This window comes from Lipotes vexillifer, unplaced genomic scaffold (genome assembly GCF_000442215.2).
Source record: "Lipotes vexillifer unplaced genomic scaffold, Lipotes_vexillifer_v1.1 scaffold105, whole genome shotgun sequence".
Taxonomy (NCBI): Eukaryota; Metazoa; Chordata; class Mammalia; order Artiodactyla; family Lipotidae; genus Lipotes; species Lipotes vexillifer.
This window is the reverse complement of record NW_006778881.1, coordinates 686,452-711,406: the sequence shown is the minus strand read 5'-3', so window position 1 is coordinate 711,406 and position 24,955 is coordinate 686,452. Positions and strand designations below refer to the sequence as shown.

Sequence of the window (24,955 nt, the reverse complement as noted above, 5' to 3'; positions counted from 1 at the left end):
TAACCAAGAGATCACTGAAGAAATCAAAGAGGACATCAAAAAATACATAGAGACAAATAACAATGAAAACACGACAATCCAAAACCTATGGGATGCAGCAAAAGCTGTTCTAAGAGGGAAGTTTATAACAATACAATCCTACCTCAAGAAACAAGAAAAATCTCAAATAAACAATCTAACCTTACACCTAAAGGAACTAGAGAAACAACAACAAACAAAACCCAAAGTTAGTAGAAGGAAAGAAATCATAAAGCTCAGAGCAAAAATAAATGAAATAGAAACAAGGAAAACAATAGCAAAGATCAACTCTATGCCAATAAAATGGACAACCTGGAAGAAATGGACAAATTCTTAGAAAGGTATAACCTTCCAAGACGAAACTGGGAAGAGGCAGAAAATATGAACAGACCAATCACAAGTAATGAAATTGAAACTGTGATTAAAAATCTTCTAACAGGGGCTTCCCTGGTGGCACAGTGGTTGAGAGTCCGCCTGCCGGTGCAGGGGACACGGGTTTGTGCCCCGGTCTGGGGGGATCCCACATGCTGTGGAGCGGCTGGGCCTGTGGGCCGTGGCCGCTGAGCCTGCGCGTCCGGACCCTGTGCTCCGCAGCGGGGGAGGCCGCAGCAGTGAGAGGCCCGCGTACCGGGGGAAAAAAAAAAAAAAAAACTTCCAACAAACAGAAGTCCAGGACCAGACAGCTTCACAGGTGAATTCTACCAAAGGTTTAGAGAAGGCTAACACCATCCCTTCTCAAACTCTTCCAAAAAAATACAGAGGAAGGAACACTCCCAAACTCCTTCTATGAGGACATCACCCTGATATCAAAACCAGACAAAGATACTACCAAAAAAAAAAAATTACAGACCAATATCACTGATGAATATAGATGCAAAAAACGTCAACAAAATACTAGCAAACAGAATCCAACAACACATTAAAAGGATCATATACCATGATGAAGTGGGATTTATCCCAGGGATGCAAGGATTCAACATATGCAAATCAACCAATGTGATACACCATATTAACAAATTGAAGGATAAAAACCATATGATAATCTCAAAAGATGCATAAAAAGCTTCTGACAATATTCAACTCTCAAAAGATGCATAAAAAGCTTTTGACAAATTTCAACACCCGTTTATGATAAAAACTCTCCAGAAAGTGGGCATAGAGGGATCCTACCTCAACATAATAAAGGCCATATATGACAAACCCACAGCAAACATCATTCTCAATGGTGAAAAACTGAAACCATTCCCTGTAAGATCAGGAGCAAGACAAGGATGTCCACTCTTGCCACTCTTATTCAACAGTTTTGCAAGTCCTAGCCATGGCAATTACAGAAAAAAAATAAAAGGAATCCAAATTGTAAAAGAAGAAGTAAAACTGTCACCATCTGCAGATGACATGATACGGTACAAAGATAATCCTAAAGATGCCAGCAGAAAACTACTAGAGCTAATCAATGAATTTGGTAAACTTGCAGAATACAAAATTAATGCATAGAAATCCCTTGCATTCCTATACACTAACAATGAAGGATCAGAAAGAGAAATTAAGGACACAGTCCCATTCGCCACTGCAACAAAAAGAATACCTAGGAATAAACCTACCTAAGGAGGCAGAAAACCTGTACTCAGAAAACTATAAGACACTGATGAAAGAAATCAAAGATGACACAAGCAGATAGAGATAAATCATGTTCTTGTATTGGAAGAATCAATATTGTGAAAATGACTATACCTCCCAAAGCAATCTACAGATTCAATGCAACCCCTATCAAATGACCAATGACATTTTTTCCAGAACTAGAACAAAAAAACCTTAAAATTTGTATGGAGACACAAAAGACCCCGAATAGCCAAAGCAATCTTGAGGGGAAAAAACAGAGCTGGAGGAACCATACTCCCTGACTTCAGACTATACTACAAAGCTACAGTAATGAAGGCAACATGGTACTGGCATAAAAACAGAAATATAGATCAACGGAACAGGACAGAAAGCCCAGAGATAAACCCACGCACCTATGGTCAACTAATCTATGACAAAGGAGGCAAGGATATACAATGGAGAAAAGACAATCTCTTCAATAAATGGTGCTGGGAAAACTGGATAGCTACATGTAAAAGAATGAAATTAGCACTCAACTCAAACTCAAACTCAAAATGGATTAAATACTTAAATGTAAGGCCAGACACTATAAAACTCTTAGAGGAAAACATAGGCAGAACACTCTATGACATACATCACAGCAAGATCCTTTTTGACCCACCTCCTGAAGTAATGAAAATAAAAACAAAAATAAACAAATGGGACCTAAGTAAACTTAAAAACTTCTGCACAGCAAAGGAAAGTATAAACAAGATGAAAAGACAACCCTCAGAATGGGAGAAAATATTTGCAAATGAATCAACGGACAAAGGATTACTCTCCAAAATATATAAACAGCCCATGCAGCTCAATATTAAAAAAACAAACAAGCCAATCAAAAAATTGGCAGAAGACCTAAATACACATTTCTCCAAAGAAGACATACAGATGGCCAAGAGGCACATGAAAAGCTGCTCAACATCACTAATTATTAGAGAAATACAAATCAAAAGTACAATGAGGTTTCACACACTGGTCAGAATGGGCATCATCAGAAAATCTACAAATAACAAATACTAGAGAGGGTGTGGAGATAAGGGAACCCTCTTGCACTGTTGGTGGGAATGTAAACTGATACACCCACTATGGAGAGCAGTATGGAGCTTCCTTAAAAAACTAAAATTGAATTACCATATGACCCAACAATCCCACCACTGGGCATATACCCAGAGAAAACCATAATTCAAAAAGACACGTGTCGCAATGTTCACTGCAGCACTATTTGCAACAGCCAGGTCATGGAAGCAACCTAAATGCCCATCGACAGACAAATGGATAAAGAAGATGTGGTATATATATATACAATGGACTATTACTCAGCCATTAAAAGGAATGAAACTGGGTCATTTGTAGAGACGTGGATGGACCTAGAGACTGTCATACAGAGTGAAGTTAAGTTGGAAAGAGAAAAACAAATATCGTATATTAACATATATATGTGGAATCTAGAAAAATGGTACAGATGAACCATTTGCAAGGCAGAAATAGAGACACAGATGTAGAGAACAAATGTATGGACACCAAGGGGGGAAAGCGGGGGGTTGTTGTTGGTGGTGGTGATGGTGAGATGAATTGGGAAATTAGGATTGACATATATACACTAATATGTATAAAACAGATAACTAATAAGAACCTGCCATATATTAAAAAAAGTGATAAGTAATAAAAAAACTCAAAAAAACCCAACTCTATTAATGATATATAAAAAAAAAGAAAGAAATTCAGGTTAAAATCCAAAGGTTTAATTTCTAAAGAGAAAACTGACAGATTAGCTGTTGATTTAAGAACGAGAATACAAATAAATACACAGAAATGAGGTGCTTCAGTGAAAAGACCTTCAGGAAAAAGGAAACATACACACACACAAAGTAAAGCTGGTGTGTTTTTTCCAAAAGCGTATCATACGAACATATTTGATTTTTGTTCTTCTAACATAACCATGCAGATTAGTTTTGAGAAAAAATCAATTCCTCCTTCAAATACAGCATGTTCTGTTAAATACCTAAATATCTATCTGCAAAGCACTATGCCAGAGGTACCACAGGCTGGAAATGACAGCATCATCCCTCTGCTGGGGTTGACACTCTCATAGGAGACATTTCTACTAAAGAGAGGGAAAAGATATCTAAATGTTCATGACAAATGAACGAACAAAATGTAGTATACACATACAATAGAATATTACTCAACCTTAAAACAGGATATTCTGCAATGTCTCAATATGGATGAATCTTGAGGACATGGTGCTAAGTGAAATAAGCCAATTACAGAAAGACAAATATTGCATGATTCTACTTATATGAGGTATCTAAAAGTCAAATTCAGGAATTCCCTGGTGGTCCAGTGGTTAGGACTCCACGCTTTCACTGCCGTGGGCCCGGGGTTCGATCCCTGGTCAGGGAACTAAGATCTCACAAGCCATTGGGAGAGGCCAAAAAACCCCCCCAAAAGTCAAATTCATAGAATCAAAGAGTGGTATGGTGGTTGGAGGAAGAGGAGAATGTGAAGGTACTACAGGCATAAAGTTTCAGTCAAGCAAGATGAATAAGCTCTAACAGATCTACTGTACAACAATAACACAGTAGTTAAAATTTTGTTAAGAAGGTAGATTTCATGTTAAGTGTTCTTTCCACAATAAAATAAAAAGGAAAAAGAAAAAGGAGGAGGTAAAAGAATGTGACAGGGGAATATAAACTAATTTTGCCTAACAGGAACATCTACAAAGCCTTCATGCATATAAAAGGTAGCACTGGAATTCTGCGTTGAAAAACTTTCAAAATTTGAAAGAAAATAAACGAGTGGTGGATAGATTGGCTACAGATGTTTGCAAGTATGTAGCAAAGTCAGAAAGGGTATGGGAGGAGTGTGGATAATGACAGAATGGCTGTGGAAGATCAAACTGGAAAAAGCAGCTGTGAAGAATTTGGATCTTATTCCATAAGCAATGGCAATCAAAGTTGGTATTTTGAGAGGGCGTTAACATTTTTTTCCCAAGAAATACAGGGATTATGTGTCTTGTTCATCATTGTGCCCAGGAGTCAGCTGCATGGCCAACTGCAAGGAAGCAAAGGTAATTACATTATTTGTTAAAATCAAACATAATTGAGGACCTGTGTAATGTGGTGTGGTGGCTAGCGGGGATTAAGGATGGGATTTACATTCAAATGAAACGGCTGACAGGTAGATATATTACCAGAGATGACAGAAAATGGCAGCTTGGGAACATAAGGGAAGAAAGGACTGGTGCTGCCTGAAAGGTTTCTAGGGTTTAACAAATGAGGTATGAATCTTTAGCTAGGCTTTGAAGGATGAAGAGCTGTCAGGCAGAGAGTAACATTGCCAAAAGTAGGGAAATATAAATTAAACTATGGTTTTAACTCTATCAGAATTTCACAAGACAGCAGAATTATCCACAGTGGTAAAAGTGTGGAAACAACCTACATATCCACGGATGGATGAAGAGACAAACGAAATGTGGTATAAACATACAATGATATACTATTCACCCTTCAAAAGGAAATTCTGGCGCATGCTACAGCATGGAAAACCTCAAAGACACACTATGCTAAGTGAAATAAGCTGGTCACAAAAGGACAAATATTGTATGACTCCAAGTCTGAGGTACCTAGAGTAGTCAAGTTCATAGAAGATAGAATGATGGTTGTCAGGGGCAGGAGGGGCGGGGAGGAATGGTGAATCATTGTTTAGTGGGTGCAGAGTTTCAGTGTGGGAAGAAGAAAAGTGGTCTGGAGACGGATGTTGGTGATGGCTGTATAACAAGGTAAATGTGCTTAACGCCAGTGAACTCTGTGTTTAAAAAAGGTTAAAATGGGGACTTCCCTGGTGGTCCTGTGGTTGAGACTCTCTTCCCAAAACAGGGGGCATGGGTTTGATCCCTCGTTGGGGAACTAAGATCCCATGTGCCACAGGGCACGGCCAAGAAAAAAAAAAAGGTTAAAATGGTAAAGCTTTTACCACAATAAAAAAAAAGAATTTCCTGACATGTTATGAGCCTTATAGACATGGAAGTCATTAAGGCCCTTGAGAATAGCTAAAAGAAATTTTAAGGATGGGAAGCATTTTTGTAAGACATGTGCTAATTTTTTTAAAGCTTCACTATAACTAGTGCCAACAACTTAGTGGAGTTTCTAAATATTAGTAAAACCGCATATGATTTTTTTTTTTAGGACTATGGCAAAGAGTCTCAGGCCAAGATGTCATCGAGGAGAACTTCAAATGCAAGAAATGATCAAATTAAAAAACTGAGCTCTTAAAAAAAAAAAGAATTTCCTAAGACATTCCACAGTGCTTCCACTTCTTCCTGGAGGCGGTAGAGTCCACACTCAGGGAAAGCAGAGCTATATCTGCACGATCTAAGAAAAGTAACTGGTGGCAGTGGCTGAAAGCCAGGGAAGAGGGGTTTGAGATGACTGGAGCCTAAAAAAGGCAACAGAAAAAAAGAAAAGTGGGGTTTGGAGGGTTGGAAGGAAAGGAAGAGACGGAGGGAGGGCGTTCAGCGCCATAAGCATGTCGGGCCCTCCCCCGAGCATCTGTCAACCACGGGGCTCACTCCAGCCCTTTCAACTCCACGGGCTCCAGGGCTGCCAGGCCCTCGGTGGACCCCAGTCAGGCCCCCGCCAGGATTCATACGCCAGTTCGGCCTCCCCCACGACCCTGAGGACGCGCGGCCTAACTGGACGAGTTACTCATCCCCACCCAGCCTCAGGGTCCGAACAAGGAACCGGGGGCTACGCGACCACCAGCCTTACAGGCTGTGAGGACTGAACGATGGGCCTAAGGCGCTCGGCCCAGGGCACTGCGCACGGCAGGAGTTTGCGGAAGGGCTCCAGATGGATTTCACCCCCGGAAACCAACCCAGCCGGCCCAGCCTCCTCCCCGCGGCCCGCTCTCCGAGGCGCGCGACCCCTCAGTTCCCGAACACGCGCGAGGCCCACGGCGCCCCCGGGCTCCGGAAGCCGCGAGGGGCGGGAGGGGAAGTTCCGCGGGTAAGGTGCGCCCTCCGACTCACTCCTCCAAGAAGTCCACGAACAGTTTCTGGCACTTCTCGGCCACCTCGTCGCGGACTTCCAGGTGCTGGCTGCCGGCGCCAGGCTCCGCTGCCGCCGCGAGGTCCATCGCTGCCTAAGGCTGAGGAGCCGCCGGCGCCACGCTGGACCGCACAGTTGCTTCTCCCCGGACGCTGCCGCTCGGCGCGCACCTTCTCTGCCCCGCCCCTTCGCCGGAACGCCGGAGCCAATCGTGGCTCAGGAGCTCGGGGATTTCGCGCCAAACCTGTCCAATGAGCGCGGCCTCTCCCTCAGCCCTTCCCACGGAGCTGAGATTTCGCGCCAAACGCAAAGACCCGAGAAAGCCGGGTGATCGGCCTCTGCGCCTGCGCAGTTGTTCGTGTCCGGGGGAATTTGGCTGCTGGAGCGAGTTAAAACGTAAGATCTTTTCCCGGGGGTGGTTTTTCAAATGTTCCTCAAATCGTTTCACTTATATTAATTGAGCAAGAGGCGTAATGCCTTATGGAAGAGGAAAATGAGTAAGATTCCGACCTCCTGCTTGAGCCATCTAATTGGAGGACATAAACTGTAAACCACCGGCTGAAACCCTGTAAGAGTCAAAAGTGACGTAGTAACTCCCCCAGGGGGAGGGGAGAGAGGGGAGTTGGCAGAATTATTCTGGTTGGTGCTGACCGGGAAAAATCAGCGAATATTTGACGCTGTTGATTACTTCCCCTCTCAAACGCACTCTTGGTTTGTGTCCTCTTGACTTCCCCTCACTTTGGCCATATTTTCCCGACTTCGTTTCACTTGATTTTTCTCTTATCTCTTTGGCCATTCCTGGTTAGCCTCCTTTGTAGGCGCCTCTTTAGGGAGTGCCTTAAATGTTCTCGTCCCAGGGCCCTCTTTTCCCATAAAGGAGCTCTCTTAGGCGATCCCGTTCACTCACTTGTTTTCAATTCACCAAGGCCTTGGTGCTGATGACTTCTGAATCTATCACCAACCAGTTCTGTTTCCTGGGGCTCCAAGAAATTACAAGAAGCCTGGATCAATTCCAGTTTTTGAGGCTTCCAAGCACATTAAAAAAAAATTCTTTTTTAATGCCGAACAGGATGACAGAAGCTACAGTAATTCTTTTAACACACACACACGTAGAGAAAGACACTATTCACAAGATATTTACAAGGTTTAACCAAAAACTCATTACTTGTGTGCTGTAGTGTATTAGTGTGTGTATTGCTTCATTTGAAGGGGATGGGAACCCTTGCAGGCCTGTACCCCTCAGCCCTTCACCACTTCCAGATCTGCCTGCCTACAGGACATCACCACTTGTATATACTTTAGGAACCTCAAACTCACCTGTTTCATGATATTCACAGCCCTTCTGCACTGGCACAAGAATGGATCCAGGAGCTATCTAGGAGCAGTTTGCTGACCAGATTCTGTCTCATTCTCTCAAAAGGCTTCCTTCTTTTCTTTCCCATTTTTCTTTTTCCCCCTTCTCTTTCTCTTCTTTCCTCAAGGTAGATTTCCTAGAACTAAAGCACCGTGTACAGAAGGAAAAAAGCAAAGAACAGGAGTGCAGAGTTCCAGGCTAATTTACGGCTGTGCCCACTGAGAAACTTGAAACTTGCTCTTCTCAGCTCTCTACACCTCACAGGCCCTTCCTTCCCCCTTCAGACATGCACCTCTGGACCAGAATAGGAGATGAGGTCTCCTAGTGAGGGTAGTGGAGCTACCTTCCATAGAAGAGGAGGATGTGAGTTATGAAACATATCTGAGCTGTATCCCAGAGAGTAGTATGCCTCTGTGTGTGTGTAAGCCTGAGACTGCTATCCTTAGAAAGGCCTGCTTGCAAGGTTGGCCTTTGGCTGGCAATTGGGAATTTGACTGGTAAACAGTTCCCTACACTGATATTACACTTTCCCTAAATGGTAAGGATGGCTCACTGTGCCTGAAATGTTTTTTACAAACAACGTGGTTGATACGGAATATCTTCTGACAGTCTGGAATCTTGACATGTGCTCGGTAGACGGTGCTTATGTGACCAGCCCCCAGTAACAGCACGGGCTTCTCAAATGAGCTTCCCTGGTAGACACGTGTGTGTTATTACAGTTTGATGCTGGGAAGGAATTAAGTGCATTCTGTATGACTCCAGAGGGGAAGGACTCTAGGAAGCTTGTGCTTGGTCTCCTCTGGATTTTGCCTCCTGTGCCTTTTGCCTTTGCTGATTTTACTTTCTATCCTTTCACTGTAATAAATCATAGCCATGAGTATGATTATATGCTGAGTCCTGGAGTCCTCCTAGCAAATCATTGAACCTGAGGATGGCTTTGAGGAACCCCCAATGCAATGTATGTATTTTTTAACCTTATAATAGAGAATTTCAAACACACGTAAATGTAGACAGAATAGTATAATGAACTTTCATTATGTAACCCCGATAAGCACTAACACGTGGCCAATCCTGTCCCAACCACACACCCCATCTGCTTTTCCCTCTCCATAGTGATTATCTTAAACTTTTTATTTTAGAATCGTCTTTTAAAATAGTCTTGCAAAAGGTAGGATAGAGTTGTCATATACTCTATGCCCATTTTTCCCTATTGTTAACATCTTACGTTACCACAGTACGTTTGTCACAATTAAAGAAGGAACTTCAGTATTATTAACTAAACTCCATACTTTATTTCGATTTCAGTAGTTTTCCCCTAATGTCCCTTTTCTCTTCCAGGATCCCACCCAGGACACCGCATTACATTGAGTTGTCCTATCTCTTTAGTCTCCTCTGGTCTTCAGTTTCTCAGAATTTTCTTGGTTTTTGATGACATTGACAGTTTTCAGGTATACAGCTCAGGTATTTTGCAAAATATTCCTCAGTTGGGATTTGTCTGATATTTTTTCTCATGTTTAGACTGTAGTTAGGGAGTTTGGGAGGAAGACCATAGAGGTAAAGTACAGTTCTCATCACTCCCTTATGATTCTGAAGCACATCCTAGATATCATATCATTTCATCTGTAGATATGTCAGAAGGCATCTCTAAAAGATAAGGGCTCTTTTTCCTGAGACATATCTTTGGCCGGGCTGTAGCAGTACAGGTTGATGATGCTGATTCTTTTAAAGCTAATTGTAATATTTTCCTTGATTACCAACACTTCAATATATTTTGAGTAAAACCAGCAGATTAAATTTTTACATGGTTTAGGTGGTGTACAATATTCAATAATATATTTATCAAATCATATTATGAAATATTTTCTTCCAAATAAAGTCAATCCTCATCTTATAAAATATGTAATATATATTACCTCTTATTAACAAAACAAGAGAATTAGATGTTAGCTGCTGATCAATTCATTTTTAGCAGTACATGATTAAATACCTTTTTAGTCATTTGCCTTCCACTTTAGTTAATTACATATGAGAAGTTTGGTCATAATGTGTAGCAAAAGTAGTGGTGAGGGCAGTGGTAATGATGGCAGTTTTTACCTGTTTTTATATAATACTTATTTAATTTTTTCCAAAGGTGAGTGCCATAATTACACACACACAGTTACTGCAAAAATGTTTAAAACTTTCATTATATTTCTCAATTTATTATAACATCATTTTGACCATACTTATATTACATTATTATACTTCAAGAAAAGAGGAACAGCATATAAATTTATTCTTGTTTTTATAGCTATTATGAAAATGGGTAATTTAATTATATTGGTATTATTTTAATATCAATTTGACTGCTTTTAATCATTAGTTTTACAAAATGTCTTCCAGATTTTCTCTCCCAGTCGTTTTTAAGACTATTTCTTGAAACAATATTAACATTTTTGTTTGAATTGAAAAACGAAGTTGGATTTTTTCTAACAGAACAGTAAGTATGATTTAGCCGATTCATTTACAATGAGGACAGGCTTCGCTAAGTGTTATGAGGTGGATATTTCTGGACATTAAATGACCTAAATCTTGAGCTCTGAGGTTTTGGCCAACATTTATCTAAAGAACATTATAAAATGAAAGAAGTTTATTTTAAAAAATTGTATAAGCAAAGGTTTGTTGAAATTAACTTTTTTTTCTTTTCAAGTTTAGGAAAGATTTGGACAGCAGAAACAGAGTGAGGAATCCTCAGAAGAGATGGTAGGGCAGCCTTAGGAATATATGTGATCACCCAGAGAGCATCTGAAGAAAGAGAAGTTAGGTCCAAGCATGAGACCCTGGAGAATACCAGCATTTAAAAGGAGGCTGAGGGGCATCCTAGGACTTCCCTGGTGGTCCAGTGGTTAAGACTTCACACTTCCAATGCAGGTGGCCTGGGTTTAATCCATGGTCAGGGAACTAGGATCCCACATGCCGCAGGGCGTGGCCAAAAAGAAAAAAGGAGGTTGAAGAGGAAAATGCCATGGGAGAGACTGGGAAAGAACAGCCAAAGAAATAGGAGGAGAATCTGCAAAGCCAAAAGAGAAGACTCTGGAACTAGTCATTGTCAGTGGTAAAGGCTGCAGAGTGGTCAAGGAGGACAGAGACTAAACATGGCAGAAGGGGTTTCAGTGACGTGGAGGGGTGGAAGTTAGATTGCAGGGCAGTGAAGAGAGCAGAGGAAGCAGAGTGAGTGGCGACCCCTCCTTACTAAGTTGGGCTACAAAGCCAGAGTGGATTGTAAGGGACGTGCTCTGCTCTGTCTGGGTTGAGAGGCCCTTGACATAGGCTTTGGTGCTTTTGAAACAGTTGGCTGTTGGAGCACAGGTGCAGGGAGAGAGAGCCAGTCAGCAGTTTCTCTCTCCCTCTGGCAACTGAGGAGAAGAGGGGAGACTACATGGCCCCCACCATTTGCGATGGAAGGGGTTATCTCACTCCACAGAGGCCCCCTGTTACACCCTCTTCCACTCATACGGCCAGGGTTACCACCTATGGTAGCAAGGCTACTGAAACCCAGTCAAACTCTACCAGCCCAGCCAATTGCCCTGGTAGAGAGCTTTGTTCCAGATTGCACAGAGCTACTAGATGGGCTAGCAGTTTCCCTGCATATAGCCCTTCTCCAAGAAAATTGGCCTTAGCTAATCCTACTTGTCCTCCCCAAAAGGCAAATATGGGGAAGTCTTTTGCTCTACAAAAGTATGTACAATAAAGGAGTACTCATTCAGAACCTTGCACCAGAATCCAGTTGTACCTGGAAGGACGTTTTGTATGCCGAGTAATTGGCATAGCTTCAACAGTTAAGCACATGGGCTCTGGATATGAGTCCTGGCTCCACTACTTAAGTGATCTTGGGTAAGTTACTTAACCTCTCTGTGCAATAGGTTTTCTATCTGTGGGACAATAATAGAAACCGTTAACAGCACTATTGTTATAAAGAGTAAATAAGATAATATGTATAATGAGTTTTTATCTGAGGGGTAATAATAGAACCTGCTAATAGGGCTGTCATTGTAAAGATTAAAAGAGATAATATGTATAAAGTGCTTCATAATATGTGCAAATATGCCTGGCACATATTAGATATCATACTCATATTCTATTTAGCCCTCCTCAGTACTGATTCATTATAACGCTATTTATCTCAAATATTTTCCATAAAAATATATTTGTAGGGGAATTCCCTGGTGGTCCAGTGGTTAAGATTCCGTGCTTGCACTGCAGGGGGCATGAGTTCGATCCCTAGTTGGGGAACTAAGATCCCGCATGCCACGTGGTGTGGCCAGACCAAAAAAAAATATAAATAAATAAATAAATAAATATATATATATATATATACATATATATATATATATACTTGATGACATACACACACTACAGTATAACGTGTGTGTGTGTGTGTGTGTGTGTGTGTGTGTGTGGTGTATGTAACCTTCCTTTGAGTGCTCTTATGAGTGCTCAGCCAAAGAGAACCACTGTAGCCTGCTGTACTGTGTACTCTGTACCACTAAAGGTTGGTTAGCCCACCACACGGCAGAACTGCACATCGCCATCTGCCTAAGTGAGTGTGTTCTGCAACTCACCGTATTAGGACTACCGGCTGGAGATGGGTGGAAGATGGATGTTATGAAGGGCTTCATAAACATCACTGCCACTTGGGAGGAAAGATCAAGAATGATATGACATGTGCCTGGGAGAAACTTTGGCCCAAGGCATGTCTTAACTTCAGAGTTATTGAGGAGATCCAAGAGCAAATGCCAGTGTTCCAGGAATGCATTTCCCTAAGGACTGTGCTATGAGGACCCAAGTAGGGCTGGTGTGGCTGGCATTCCCATTTGCAGGGACCCAGAGACCCCTTGGCAACATGGGATATGTGTCCATTATGATTAGACCTGTCTTCTTACTGTCCCACCTCCACCGTGAGACTTTCTGACCTCCCAGCCTACAGTTCTCTCTCCTTTCTCTGAACTCTGGAAACATTCCATCTCCCAGTTGGCACACGTAGTTTTCTGCGTGATTAGTTGGTTTTCTTTTCAGGCTGTTATCTTTTGGCTTGATATCAAACATTTTTATTAACTGATTAAAACTGGGAACTTGGGAAGACTTAACATCTCTAAGAAACCAAAGGACACATTTTCTTAAAAATTTTTATTATAGAAAATTTCAAATATATTAAAAAGTAGAATAGAATTATGCACCCCTATGTATCCATCACCTAGTTCAATCTTATTGGATCTATAACCCCCACCATCTTCTCCTGACGCTAAATTATTTGGGAAATTTCTGACATTGTATAATTTCTTTTGTAAATAGTCCAGTATGAATCTCTAAAACACAAGCATTCCTGTAAAAAAACATACAGCCACTATATCAGATGCTCTTATGTACCCCTTCAGGTCCTCACCTGTCTCTTGTTCCAGTTCCATGAGGGCTCTGAGCCACTTGATGGTATCTCCTGCCCTTTGTGCCTCTCAGGTTTCCCTGTTGTCACCACAGAGGAACTGGCTCATGCCTCTTAGAAGCACCCTGGAGGAGAGAGGGAGTCAAGGTCACAGAGAATCTTTGATCAATGGGAGAGGAGAGTCAGTGGTTAAATTGCTTTCCCCTAACCAATCCCCTACATATGGGTATGTAGGTTAGGTTAGGGTTTTTCCCCCTCCCTTCTTCCCCTTGCCCCCCATTAGAAACAACAGTGCAATAAACCTCTTTGTATGTGTGTATTTCTGGAGGATAAATTTCTGGAAGGGCTGGTCCTAGATGAAAGGGAATGAATATTTTCGATTTGTCTAAACTGCCAAATTGGTTTTCAATAAGGTTGTACCAATTTATTCTCTTACCAATGCATAGGGCATTTTCATTTTAAGTGAAATAAGAACCTTAAGCCAAATGGGTTAAATTCTGAGCTTAGAATTACAGGTTGCGGTCTGTCAGTGAGAAATGGTTATTTGGGTAATAGAAGCTACCTGGTACCCCAGAGTCTCAGCAATCCCCAAACTTTGCTCCATTCATTCATTTATTCAATCATGCAACAAATATTTAATGAGTACCTACTATGCATCAGTACCAAGGTACTACTGATACTGCAGTGCCTGTCTGTTGTGTAGCTTGCATTCTAGGGGGCCAAGCTGAAGTGGAGCACACTGAAAACTTGGATAGAATTCATTCCTTCTTGCTATTGAGCCTCAACCAGGTAAATATTTTCTGTTACAGTTAGCCCAATAATTACCCAGTGTTTTATAAAGAGATAAAACCCATCTTCTTTGCTTGAAATTGAAAAAGGAAATTTTACAACCCATTCTTCAAGACAAAAGAGATTCGTACTTTTCACTTGCGGTTGTGGCAGGCTGTGGCGGCATCAGGGGCTAATCATCCATCTTTTATCAGCCCCGGGAGACTCATTCTGGGCCTATAAGACTGGTGGGTTGACAGGCAGCTCAGAAAAAGAGGCACTTACAAGCAGCTCACATACAACCAAATGAAACATTTTTCTGATCTGAATACAAGTCCACCAGGTTATTGTGAATAATTAAGTGAAACAAAACAAAAAAGAAACACAAAACCAAAAAGAGCCCGTGCTCCTTTCAGCGATTATAGAGGATTGTATGACTGATAGCGATGTTTAGAAAGCATTGCATTGCAGTTACGTGGGAGGCAATAAGGACAGCTAGTCTGATTCCTAGCATGGCTTCAACTAGAATATCTGAGAGTGTGTGGCATGTGTGGGTTTTGTTGTTGTTATATTTTTAATTAACAGGAACAAAGGGCTGTAGTGCTTCATGCTGCTACTGGTTCTTTCTGTGCTACAGCTCAGTGTATGAATCCTGTCCTTCAGTCATCGGTGTGTTGGGGTATCCTTCAATGGGCAGACGTTTCTGTAGATAGGGCTCTTAGAAACTTACAACCTAATGATGGAAGCAGGATATGAATACAACTAAAAATTGCAGAAAAATGCAAGTATACCAAAATACATAAAATATAAAGTGATATGAAAGTAGAAAGTTGAAATGGAGGATTCTAATTAGGATATTTTCTGTAAATTGAGATAACCTATGGGGAGGCAAAAAAAAATCTTTCATTCCTTATTTTATAGTAAATTATAATTTTAACAATTGCAAGTAATACATATTCAGAGGGATACAGATAAATAAAGGCAGAGGGATAAGGCTAAATGAAAAGACAATAAAAACCACCCCAAATTGTGTCACACAGAAATATTATTGGTTAATATTTTGATAAATATTGGGTGGGCCAAAAGGTTCGTTTGTTTTTTTCTGTGAGATGGCTCTAGTAGCACTTAGGTGTCTTTAACTTCATTCGAAACAATTTTGTTAGATTGTATGTGACAGCTGTCATATCAGCGTGCATTTAAAAAAAGACTCATCAGAATTGGTGGTTTTTTTTTTTTTTTTTGGCTACGCTGGGTCTTCGTTGCTGCGCACGGGCTTTCTCTAGTTGCAGCGAGTGGGGGCTACTCATCATTGCGGTGTACGGGCTTCTCATTGTGGTGGCTTCTCTTGTTGCGGAGCACGGGCTCTAGAGCACAGGCTCAGTAGTTGGTGCATGGGCTTAGTTGCTCCGCGGCATGTGGTATCTTCCTGGACCAGGGCTCAAACCTGTGTTCCCTGCATTGGCAGGCGGATTCTTAACCACTGCGCTACCAGAGAAGTCCTCACAATTGGTGAATTTTTGTGTAGCCATTTTAATATTGAAGATGGAAGAAAAAAAGCAACATTTTTGGCATATTATGCTTTATTATTTCAAGAAAGGTAAAAACGCAACTGAAACGCAAAAAAAAGATTTGTACAGTATATGGAGAAGGTGTTGTGACTGATCGAACATGTCAAAAGTGGTTTGCGAAGTTTCTTGCTGGAGATTTCTCGCTGGACGATGCACCACGGTCGGGTAGACCAATTGAAGTTGATAGCACTCAAATCGAGACATTAATTGAGAACAATTGATGTTATACCACTCGGGAGATAGCTGACATACTCAGAATATGCAAATCAAGTGTTGAAAATCATTTGCACCAGCTTGGTTATGTGAACCGCTTTGATGTTTGGGTTCCATTCAAGTTAAGTGGAAAAAACCTTCTTGACTGTATTTCTGCATGCGATTCTCTACTTAAATGTAATGAAAATTTTCCATTTTTAAAACAAATTGTGACGGGCTATGAAAAGTGGATACTGTACAACAATGTGGAACGGAAGAGATCGTAGGACAAGTGCAATGAACTACCACCACCCACGCCAAAGGCCGGTCTTCATCCAAAGAAGGAGATGTTGTGTATATGATGGGATTGGAAGGGAGTCCTCTATTATGAGCTCCTTCTGGAAAACCAAACGATTAATTCCAACAAGTTCTGTTCCCAGTTAGACCAACTGAAAGCAGCACTCGACTAAAAGCATCCAGAATTAGTTAACAGAAAACGCATAATCTTCCATCAAGATTATGCAAGAACGCCCATTTCTTTGATGACCAGGCAAAAACTGTTACAGCTTAGCTGGGAAATTCTGCTTCATCCACCGTATTCACCAGACATTGCACTTCGGATTTCCATTTATTTAGGTCTTTACAAAATTCTATTAATGGAAAAAATTTCAATTCTGTAGAAGACTGTAAAAGGCACCTGGAACAGTTCTTTGCTCAAAAAGATAAAAAGTTTTGGGAAGATGGAATTATGAAGTTGCCTGAAAAATGGCAGAAGGTAGTGGACCAAAAGGGTGAATACGTTGTTCAATAAAGTTCTTGGTGAAAATGAAAAACGTGTCTTTTATTTTTACTTAAAAACCGAAGGCACTTTTTGGCCAGCCCAATATATTTCAGTATTATTTTAATGGCTATCTAGATTACTATAAAGTCCACACATGTAGTATATTTTTACAAATCTAATTTAAATCTTTAGATAATGTTTTTGAGGAATTAATGAGTCAAAGGGGAAAGCATTTTAATACTCTTGATATGTGTTTTCAAACTGTCCTCCAGAAAAATGATACACTCTCTCCAGCATTGTCGTAGTACCATTGCCATTTTTTCCCTCCTTGCCAATTTAAAAAGAAAAAATGAGACCACATTTAGTTTTTACATGTATTCTAACGATTTTCTGGGGAACCTCACCAGCTTTCAATAAATACAGTTCAATGGATTGCACTAAATCTGGATTTCTTTAATTGTTCCATTGTGGCTTATACAAGGGTATGCTCTCCTGTTGCATTTCACACAGAGGGTGAAACTCTGAGACTACATCTTCCTCATTGTCTTAGTCCTTAGAAATGGATTCTGAGACAGAGATTTCTGTGCAGGAGATTTATGGGGGAGTGCTCTTGGGATCAATACCTAGTGGAGTTAGGGAAAGCACAACAGAAATTGAACTGTGATGTAGTTGCAACAGAGACCTCAGCTGATCCCACAGATAGCCCTGGAGATCAGATGGCCCCTCAGAGCTGTCCCAAATCGAGGCAGGGGACTGGGCCTTTGACCCCAGCATCAAGCAGTCATTGGATGCAGGCTGCCCTTGGGGAGGAAGTGTAACTTTAGGTGGAGCACCTTCCTTCGGTCAAGGGCAATTCCTAGAAAGGGATATGGCTGTGAGTTTTCAACAGCCAGCACTCCTGTGGCTGGTGGTGAATGAGGTCCTGAAGAGGGTGTCTGGGTGGCATATCACAGAATCCACTACAGCCCAGGCTTGCACCTCTCAGATCCACTTGCTTCGTATGGTAAGTAACTCTGCATCTGGGAACAGCATCTCCAGGATCCTGGCTGGCTCTTTTCCTGGAGAAACTTACAAGAGGAAGGTTAGTAGGATGAAAGACAGCCCTTGCAGCTGAAGCTGATCCTGAGGCTACAAATGATACTCATCATGACTCCCCCTCTACCACTCATTTTTTTTTTTTTTTTTTTTTTTTTCCTTGACTTTTTCTCTAATTAGGGGAGAAAGAGGTCTGTGAAAATAAGAGCAGGATATCAGGATCTAAGACCTATCATTCATATAGTCCAGGAGATGCTTCAATTCTGAACTTAAAAGTAAATTTCCCATCATACATGCACAAATATATATGTTTGTTTGAGAAGAGAAACTGAGCATTTTGTGATACTTGTTCTCTGGCTGTGGCTTCCCAACATGTAAGATGTGAGTAAAAAAAAAGTGAAAAATCTCTTCTGTCTTCTGAGTGTTTGGGGAAGTCTGCATAGCTGAGGTTCTGTCGGCAAAGCCTCTGCTGTCGAAGGGTGTGGCGGTGGGGAGGAGAAAGAACTGTGAACCCTGTATGCGGGCCTCTCACTGCTGTGGCCTCTCCCATTGCGGAGCACAGGCTCCGGACGCGCAGGCCCAGCGGCCATGGCCCACAGGCCCAGCCGCTCCGCGGCACGCGGGATCCTCCCGGACCGGGGCACGAACCCGCGCCCCCTGCATCGGCAGGTGGACTCCCAACCACTGCGCCACCAGGGAAGCCCTACCACTCATTTTTGATTCCCCTCACTCTCAGCCAGCACCTTTGCTGTAGGTGGCTTACCTGGTGTGGTGACAGAGAACTTTGTACTTGAGGGACCTAAGCTTTTGGTCACCATACCTTTCTCAGGTCATGGCTAAAACTGGTTAGCAGATGTACGAGGAGAAGCCCTACTGGATTATCTGATGTCAAACATTTTCTTCTGTCCCAGCTGCCCTTCTTCCTGCCAATCAGATCAAATAAACCTGCCAATAGCGTGTCTCTTCCTTGTCTCCTGCTTTCTGGCATGAGGAACCTGAAATGGCCAAACAGCAGTTACAGTGTCTAGTTTATGGGGCTCTGTTGTGTTTCCTGGTGGAAGTGCTAACTCTCTGGAATCCAGGACCTCTAGATCCACACAGTCTCATTCTGTGGGGAAGAGAGCACTAATTTCCCAGGTGGACCACTGGAAGAGATGGTGAGCAGGGCCACTCCTTACACCTCTTGTATCCCGGACCCTTGTATTCTACCTAATGGGCACCGTGCATCTTGCAGTGGTTGTTGACTTAAGGTGTATAACATGTGCTGGAGGTGGTACCCCCTCCTTGTACAATATCTCCACACTGGCACCTTGGTCGAGCATTCAAAAGGTCCCTCTATCCTTCTGTAAGACTTGAAGCTTCTGGGGGCGTGCAGTATGTAACATATCAGTGTCGGGAGCTCAGCTGAGTTGGGAAAGAGCTAAACTGTCAAGTGTCTGAGTAGCTGATTAATGAAATAAGCCAAAAATGAAAGAGCTAAACTTTTAAGCCCTTATTGTAATGGTGTAAGCAAGAGGCTAAACCCAGAGAAAGCAGATTCCTCTGTTCCTTTTCCCCCATGGAATGATCAGTGGTGGATCCGTGCAGATGTGGAGGTCATCTCATTGTTGAGGGAGCCTTGAACAAAAGGCTATGATAGTTTTAGGATCCTGAGGTGGAGGGTGGGGTCAGAGGGAAGGGCTCGGAGGGAAAAAGTCCTGGGTACTGAGTTGGAATGGGAAAAGACATCTTCAAGGTCCACCCTCCTCACCCCCAGCCTGCCACTCGCCCCCCCAACCCATCTTCTATTAGGAGGTCTCAGCAAAGCTGCCTAAAGAAGACTTCTGCCCAAGGCCTCAGATAAAGAGACTTAGGAATGAAGGTGCCTGGGCTAGGGATGTAAATATGTGGAGTATGACCAGCCAAAGGGGTCTGCATCCTTGACTGCATCTCCCTTCAGAGACTGCAATGCATTCACCGTACACCAACTCTGGTGCGGGGAGGGCAGCTTTCTCTGTCAGGTAGAGCTTTTGTAACTGGGTCTGAAAAGTCACCCATAGATTTTTAACCAGAAGCCACACTCCTCAATCAGTAAATCCCATGGTATGGTGCCTAATGCTTTGTTATAAAGTGGGACTCAGTCTGAGTTTTAGTGTGGGATTCCATGTTGGTGGATCAAACTTGGTAAGCCCCTGGACTGCTACTAGATGCCATGTGGGCAGGAAAGGAAAACCCATAACCTGATGTATGCATTGAGTCAACTTAAGGTGAATTTCTGTTCTTTCCAGGGTGGAAAGTTCCAAATGTATTCAACTTGCTAAAAGTAAAAGGTTGGTTTCCTCAAGATATGGTGCCATACTGCGGCTCAGCATTGATTTCTGTGCTGGCCTAAAGGACATTTAGCAGTGGGAGTAATTAGATCAGCCTTGGTGAGTGGAAACTAATGCTGGGCTCAAAGCCTCTCTCTGCCACCTGGTTACTCTTTCACGAGGCTGTTGTGCCAGGCTTGCAATGGCTGACAACAGAGGCTGGCTGACATCAACTGGCCAAGACATTCTGTCTACTAGTGCCTCTTGTGTGGGGGATATTCTCTAGTGGGCATTAACATGTGTTACTAAGATCTTTACATTTTGTGCCTGTGCCCATAGATCTATCCATATGCTTTTTCTATAAGCCTCCTTATTGTCAAATTTCCAGTCTTTTACCTGGCCTCTGACTAATCAGCATAGCCATTCACTGGTGCCCACAAAGGTTATGTATGGTCTTACATTGGACCACTTCTCTTTCCATACAAAATAGACAGCCAGATGCACTGTACTGGGCGGGTTTCAAGCCTTTCAAGGCCACCCTTGAGTGGTAGTAGTGCAGCAGCAGCAGCTACTTGCCGAGTCAGCCCAGCCATGAGCCAAACATGGCCCCTTTCCTCCTCTGCCAGCTGGTCTTAAGGAAGTCTCCTTGTCCCCCATACATGGCCATAAGTTTCAGCAGGGAGAAGCACTGAAGCAACAGTGGTGATGACAAGGGACTCTGGGAGCCCTGCCTATCTGGCTTACTTGGGCCCTTTTCTATTCATGCCCAGTCTCAGACATACCAACCATTATCTTATGATGGATTGCCTTGACCCTTATAATTTGGTGGATCTGATAGAACACATAATGGGAAGGTCTGGCTGCATGATCACTTGATGTCCTGTAGTCACATGCTCTATCTCCACCAGGGCCCTGTAGCAAGCCAGGGGCTGTTTACTGAATGGTGTATAGTTCTCTGCTGAAGATGGCATAGCCTTGCTTCAAAAGCTAACGGGTCTATGTTGTGATTCTCCTATTCAGGCCTCCTATAAACTCCACATGCTACCTTTTCTCACCACTGATACTATTACGACCGCAGGTTCTACTACTTGAACCACAGCCTGGACCTGCTTGAGAGCCCTCTCCTGTTCTAGGCACCACTCAAACCTGATAGCATTCCATATAGATGGGTCAGAGCGAAGTGTGAAGTATTCTGTTCAACAGTTATTAGTTCCATGTATACTAGACTTAGAAAGTAAAAATAAATTAGGATATTATTGTTATTATTACACTTTTTGAATGTCTTATAAAAAGTGGGGCAAACATAAAAATGTTATGGAGGAAATATCTCTTTAATCCACAATCATAAAACCAGCACGGTGCATTCTGCAAGTACTGCTGTGTAAACTGTCAGGGCAAAGGGAAGGAATTCCAGGGAACAGATCTTTTAGGATGCTCTTCTATGATAGGTTTCTTTCTTTCTTTTTTTTTTTGTTTCTGCACTGGGTCTTCGTTGCTGTGTGTGGACTTTCTCTAGTGGTGAGCGGGGGCTACTCTCAGTTGCAGTGCAGGGGCTTCTCATTGCGGTGGCTTCTCTTGTTGTGGAGCGCGGGCTCTAGGTGTGTGGGCTTCAGTAGTTGTGGCACATGGGCTCAGTAGTTATGGCTCACGGGCTTAGTTGCTCCATGGCATGTGGGATCTTCCCGGATCAGGGATCGAACCTGTGTCCCCTGCACTGGCAGGTGGATTCTTAACCACTGGACCACCAGGGAAGTCCCTATGATAGGTTTCTTTAAAAACATTCAAGAAATGTTTTACTTTCTCATCACCTAAAATAAAAATTAAAAAAAGACCCAAACACACAGAACCTTCAGCATTTCGAATGATAAAGTCACACAGGCATTTTCAAAATCCATTTTGTGTATATGTTTAGCCCCAGCATGTCTGCTTTGCCTTTTTAAATATTCGAGTGACAGTAACAAGAAAACAAAAGAACTTTGGAATTAGCATTTTAATGCTTCTCACAGGTGGAAAATTCAATTATGTCTGGTTCTGAAGGAAATATTAAGTTGGATATATGGAGGCTGTGGCTAATAACCAGTCAGAGCAGCAATAAATCTATGTGTGCATGTCTACGGTTTTCCTGCAAATTGGAACATGTTAGCTATCCCAAATTAGATCCAGTCACAGCCCAGGTGCAGGAGTCTGTAAGGGCATAAAGCATGTTCTGAGTTACCCTATTTAAGAAAACCGGCAACTAACCTCATTTAATTCCTAAAACTTGTCTCTGTTCAGCAATTTCTTAATATGAATTGCTGCATGATCAGCTCTTCTTTGTTAGAACAGCTTTAAAGAACACTCATACAAAGATATGTCTGGCTGAGTATGTTACAAAAGTAGAGTGGTTAATTTGGAAACTTGTATAAAGATTTGACTAAATTAGAGAAATGAATAACTATTTTGAAGCTCAAATAATCCATTAATACATGTAATCCACTTATTTTATGTTTTTGTTTTTGTTTTTGTTTTTTGCGGTATGCGGGCCTTTCACCGCCGTGGCCTCTTCCGTTGCAGAGCACGGGCTCCGGACGTGCAGGCTCAGCGGCCATGGCTCACGGGCCCAGCCGCTCCGCGGCATGTGGGATCTTCCCGGACCGGCGCACGACCCCGCGTCCCCTGCATCGGCAGGCGGACTCTCAACCACTGCGCCACCAGGGAAGCCCATCCACTTATTTTAAAAAGCAGACAGGAAAAAGGCAAAGGGCTAAAAACAATGTTATGTTTATATCCTTTCAGACCTCTCTTGGAGTGCATATACATATTTGGATATGTACATATAGTTTTCCGTAAACAGTGTGATGTGGTATCTAGGCTAGGGTCCTGGTGGGAAACATGGCACACTCAGGAGGAGTATGCTTGAACACAGTTTTGTGAAGAGGCCATAAACAAAGGTTTGGGAAGCTTTACAGGAAACCAGGAAGGGATAGTGAAGCACCCCAGAGCCAGCAACCATAGGAAGCTATTACCCCCTTTAGGCCTGAAGGGGCAAAGAGAGGGAGCAGCAATGGGACCTGAGAAGAAGCTGTGGTTGTAGGGAGGAAGCTGTGACCTTCTGCTCCATGGAAGCTGTAGCCTTCAGAAGAGGAGAACAGCCAAGGCCAAAATGTAGCCCAGCAGAGAAGGAAAATAAATATCCTGATCTTTCTCTTCTCCCTCCACCTGATCTCCTGTTGGTGGCTTCCAATCACCAAACCCGATTAGAAGACATCGGGAAGGTTACCTGGTTGATGTAGTCCATAGAAGCTGGCTTCCCTGGGCACACAGCAGAGAGGAGAAGGGGCAAATAATGTCCAGCTCACAAGAAGAGTTTTCAATGACAGTGAATACACATATATGTAGTCCTAGTTTTGCATGTTTCTGATAAGTACGATTTCCATTTTCAACCGTCTTGTTAAACCACACCAGTCCGCTAACAACATGGTTCAAATTTCAGTTACCTTAAAATACAAACATGATTGCTAGCTCTTTAGTCCACATATCACTCCGTAAATAACAGATGTTTGTCATGATCTGTGACCAATCATGTCACTTCTTTCAAAGTTTGTCAGTGGCTGATCACTGCACATGTTATTCAGTTCATACAGAGAGCAAAGCACGGTAGTTATGTTGTCTCCTACTGATGAACCCATGTGATATTTCACAAAAATAGATAATTGAAAGTGGGAATTGTCTAACAAAAATAAAAGTGTAGCAAAGAAACAGAGTAAACTTTGAATCAAACATAAATGGCTTTATAGAGGAAATGAGAACATGGGAGTGTTGACACTGCCACCATTTGAGAAACTCCGGATATGCGGCTAGATGAACTTCTTGACATAAACAAAGAAAGTGGCTGGGATGGAGAGGATGAAGATATTTCAGATGAAGTGACAACAGCAAAAAACTTCACAGTAAAACAACTCTTGGAGATATTTCCTGACACTGAAAGTACAGAGGGTCAAGTGTCAGAAGCTTATCTGAATTTAAAAGTAGTATGACAATTCACCAAGACATAGGAGAGATGTGGCCGCTCCATACTAAACAGGAAGACGGGAAACACTGTCCCAATTACGCTTAATAGGTTTTTTTTTACAGGGGACTAACATTCTAATTCCTAATGTTTCTAATATTTTAAATTATAATGTACAATTAAGTAAATATTAATTTTACTATTTTTAAATTTCCCTATACACTTGTAACTAACACTAAGAGAATTTTTAATACTTGACAGATTTTTAAGGTCACAGAAGAATCATGTTTTTCCCCTTTGATTTTTGACATTGCTTTGCACAGTTTGGGTTTGTATGTTAATTTTTAGGGTCCTGCACAACTATGCAAAGCAAGGACTGCCTGTATTGTGCTTTTCGGTGACTGATTAACATTCTATAATATGGATAAAACATTATTTAACGACCTATTAATGGAAATTTAGGTTGATAACAATTTTTTCCCCCACTGGTATAAACAATGCTGCAGTAAATATTCTTATAACATCTTTTTTTAGTACCTGTACTCTTAGGATAAATTCTAAGAGTGAAGGTTTTCAGGGTCAAAAGCAGTGCACATTCACATTTTGATACATACGGCTGAACTGCCTTCAGGCTGCTCAGGCAGAGAAGGCAGGCTGAGGGCCAGTTTACACTCCACCAACAATGCCTCAAAGTTCCCAATTCTCCATCCTGTTGCAAACAATAAGCATGTCTTATCATCACTGCCAGTTTGATATCTCACTGGTGTTTCAATTTGATTGCCAGGGTTGTTGAACATCTTTAAGAGATAAGGTTTTAAAAAGTTATCTGGAAAAAAGAGTTCCCTAAAGACTACATTG

The 24,955-nt window shown here is 42.1% G+C and overlaps 1 protein-coding gene across 1 annotated transcript in view; it reads right to left on the bottom strand.

The window, feature by feature from the left end:
- MCM6 (minichromosome maintenance complex component 6) overlaps positions 1-6,845 on the bottom strand; it is a 47,642-nt gene extending 40,797 nt beyond the window's left edge. Inside the window, exon 1 of the mRNA XM_007452022.1 lies at positions 6,686-6,845. Coding sequence (XP_007452084.1) covers positions 6,686-6,792 — 107 coding nt within the window. The 5' untranslated portion in view covers positions 6,793-6,845. The remainder of the gene's footprint in view (positions 1-6,685) is intronic.
- Between the last annotated feature and the right edge of the window lie 18,110 nt (positions 6,846-24,955).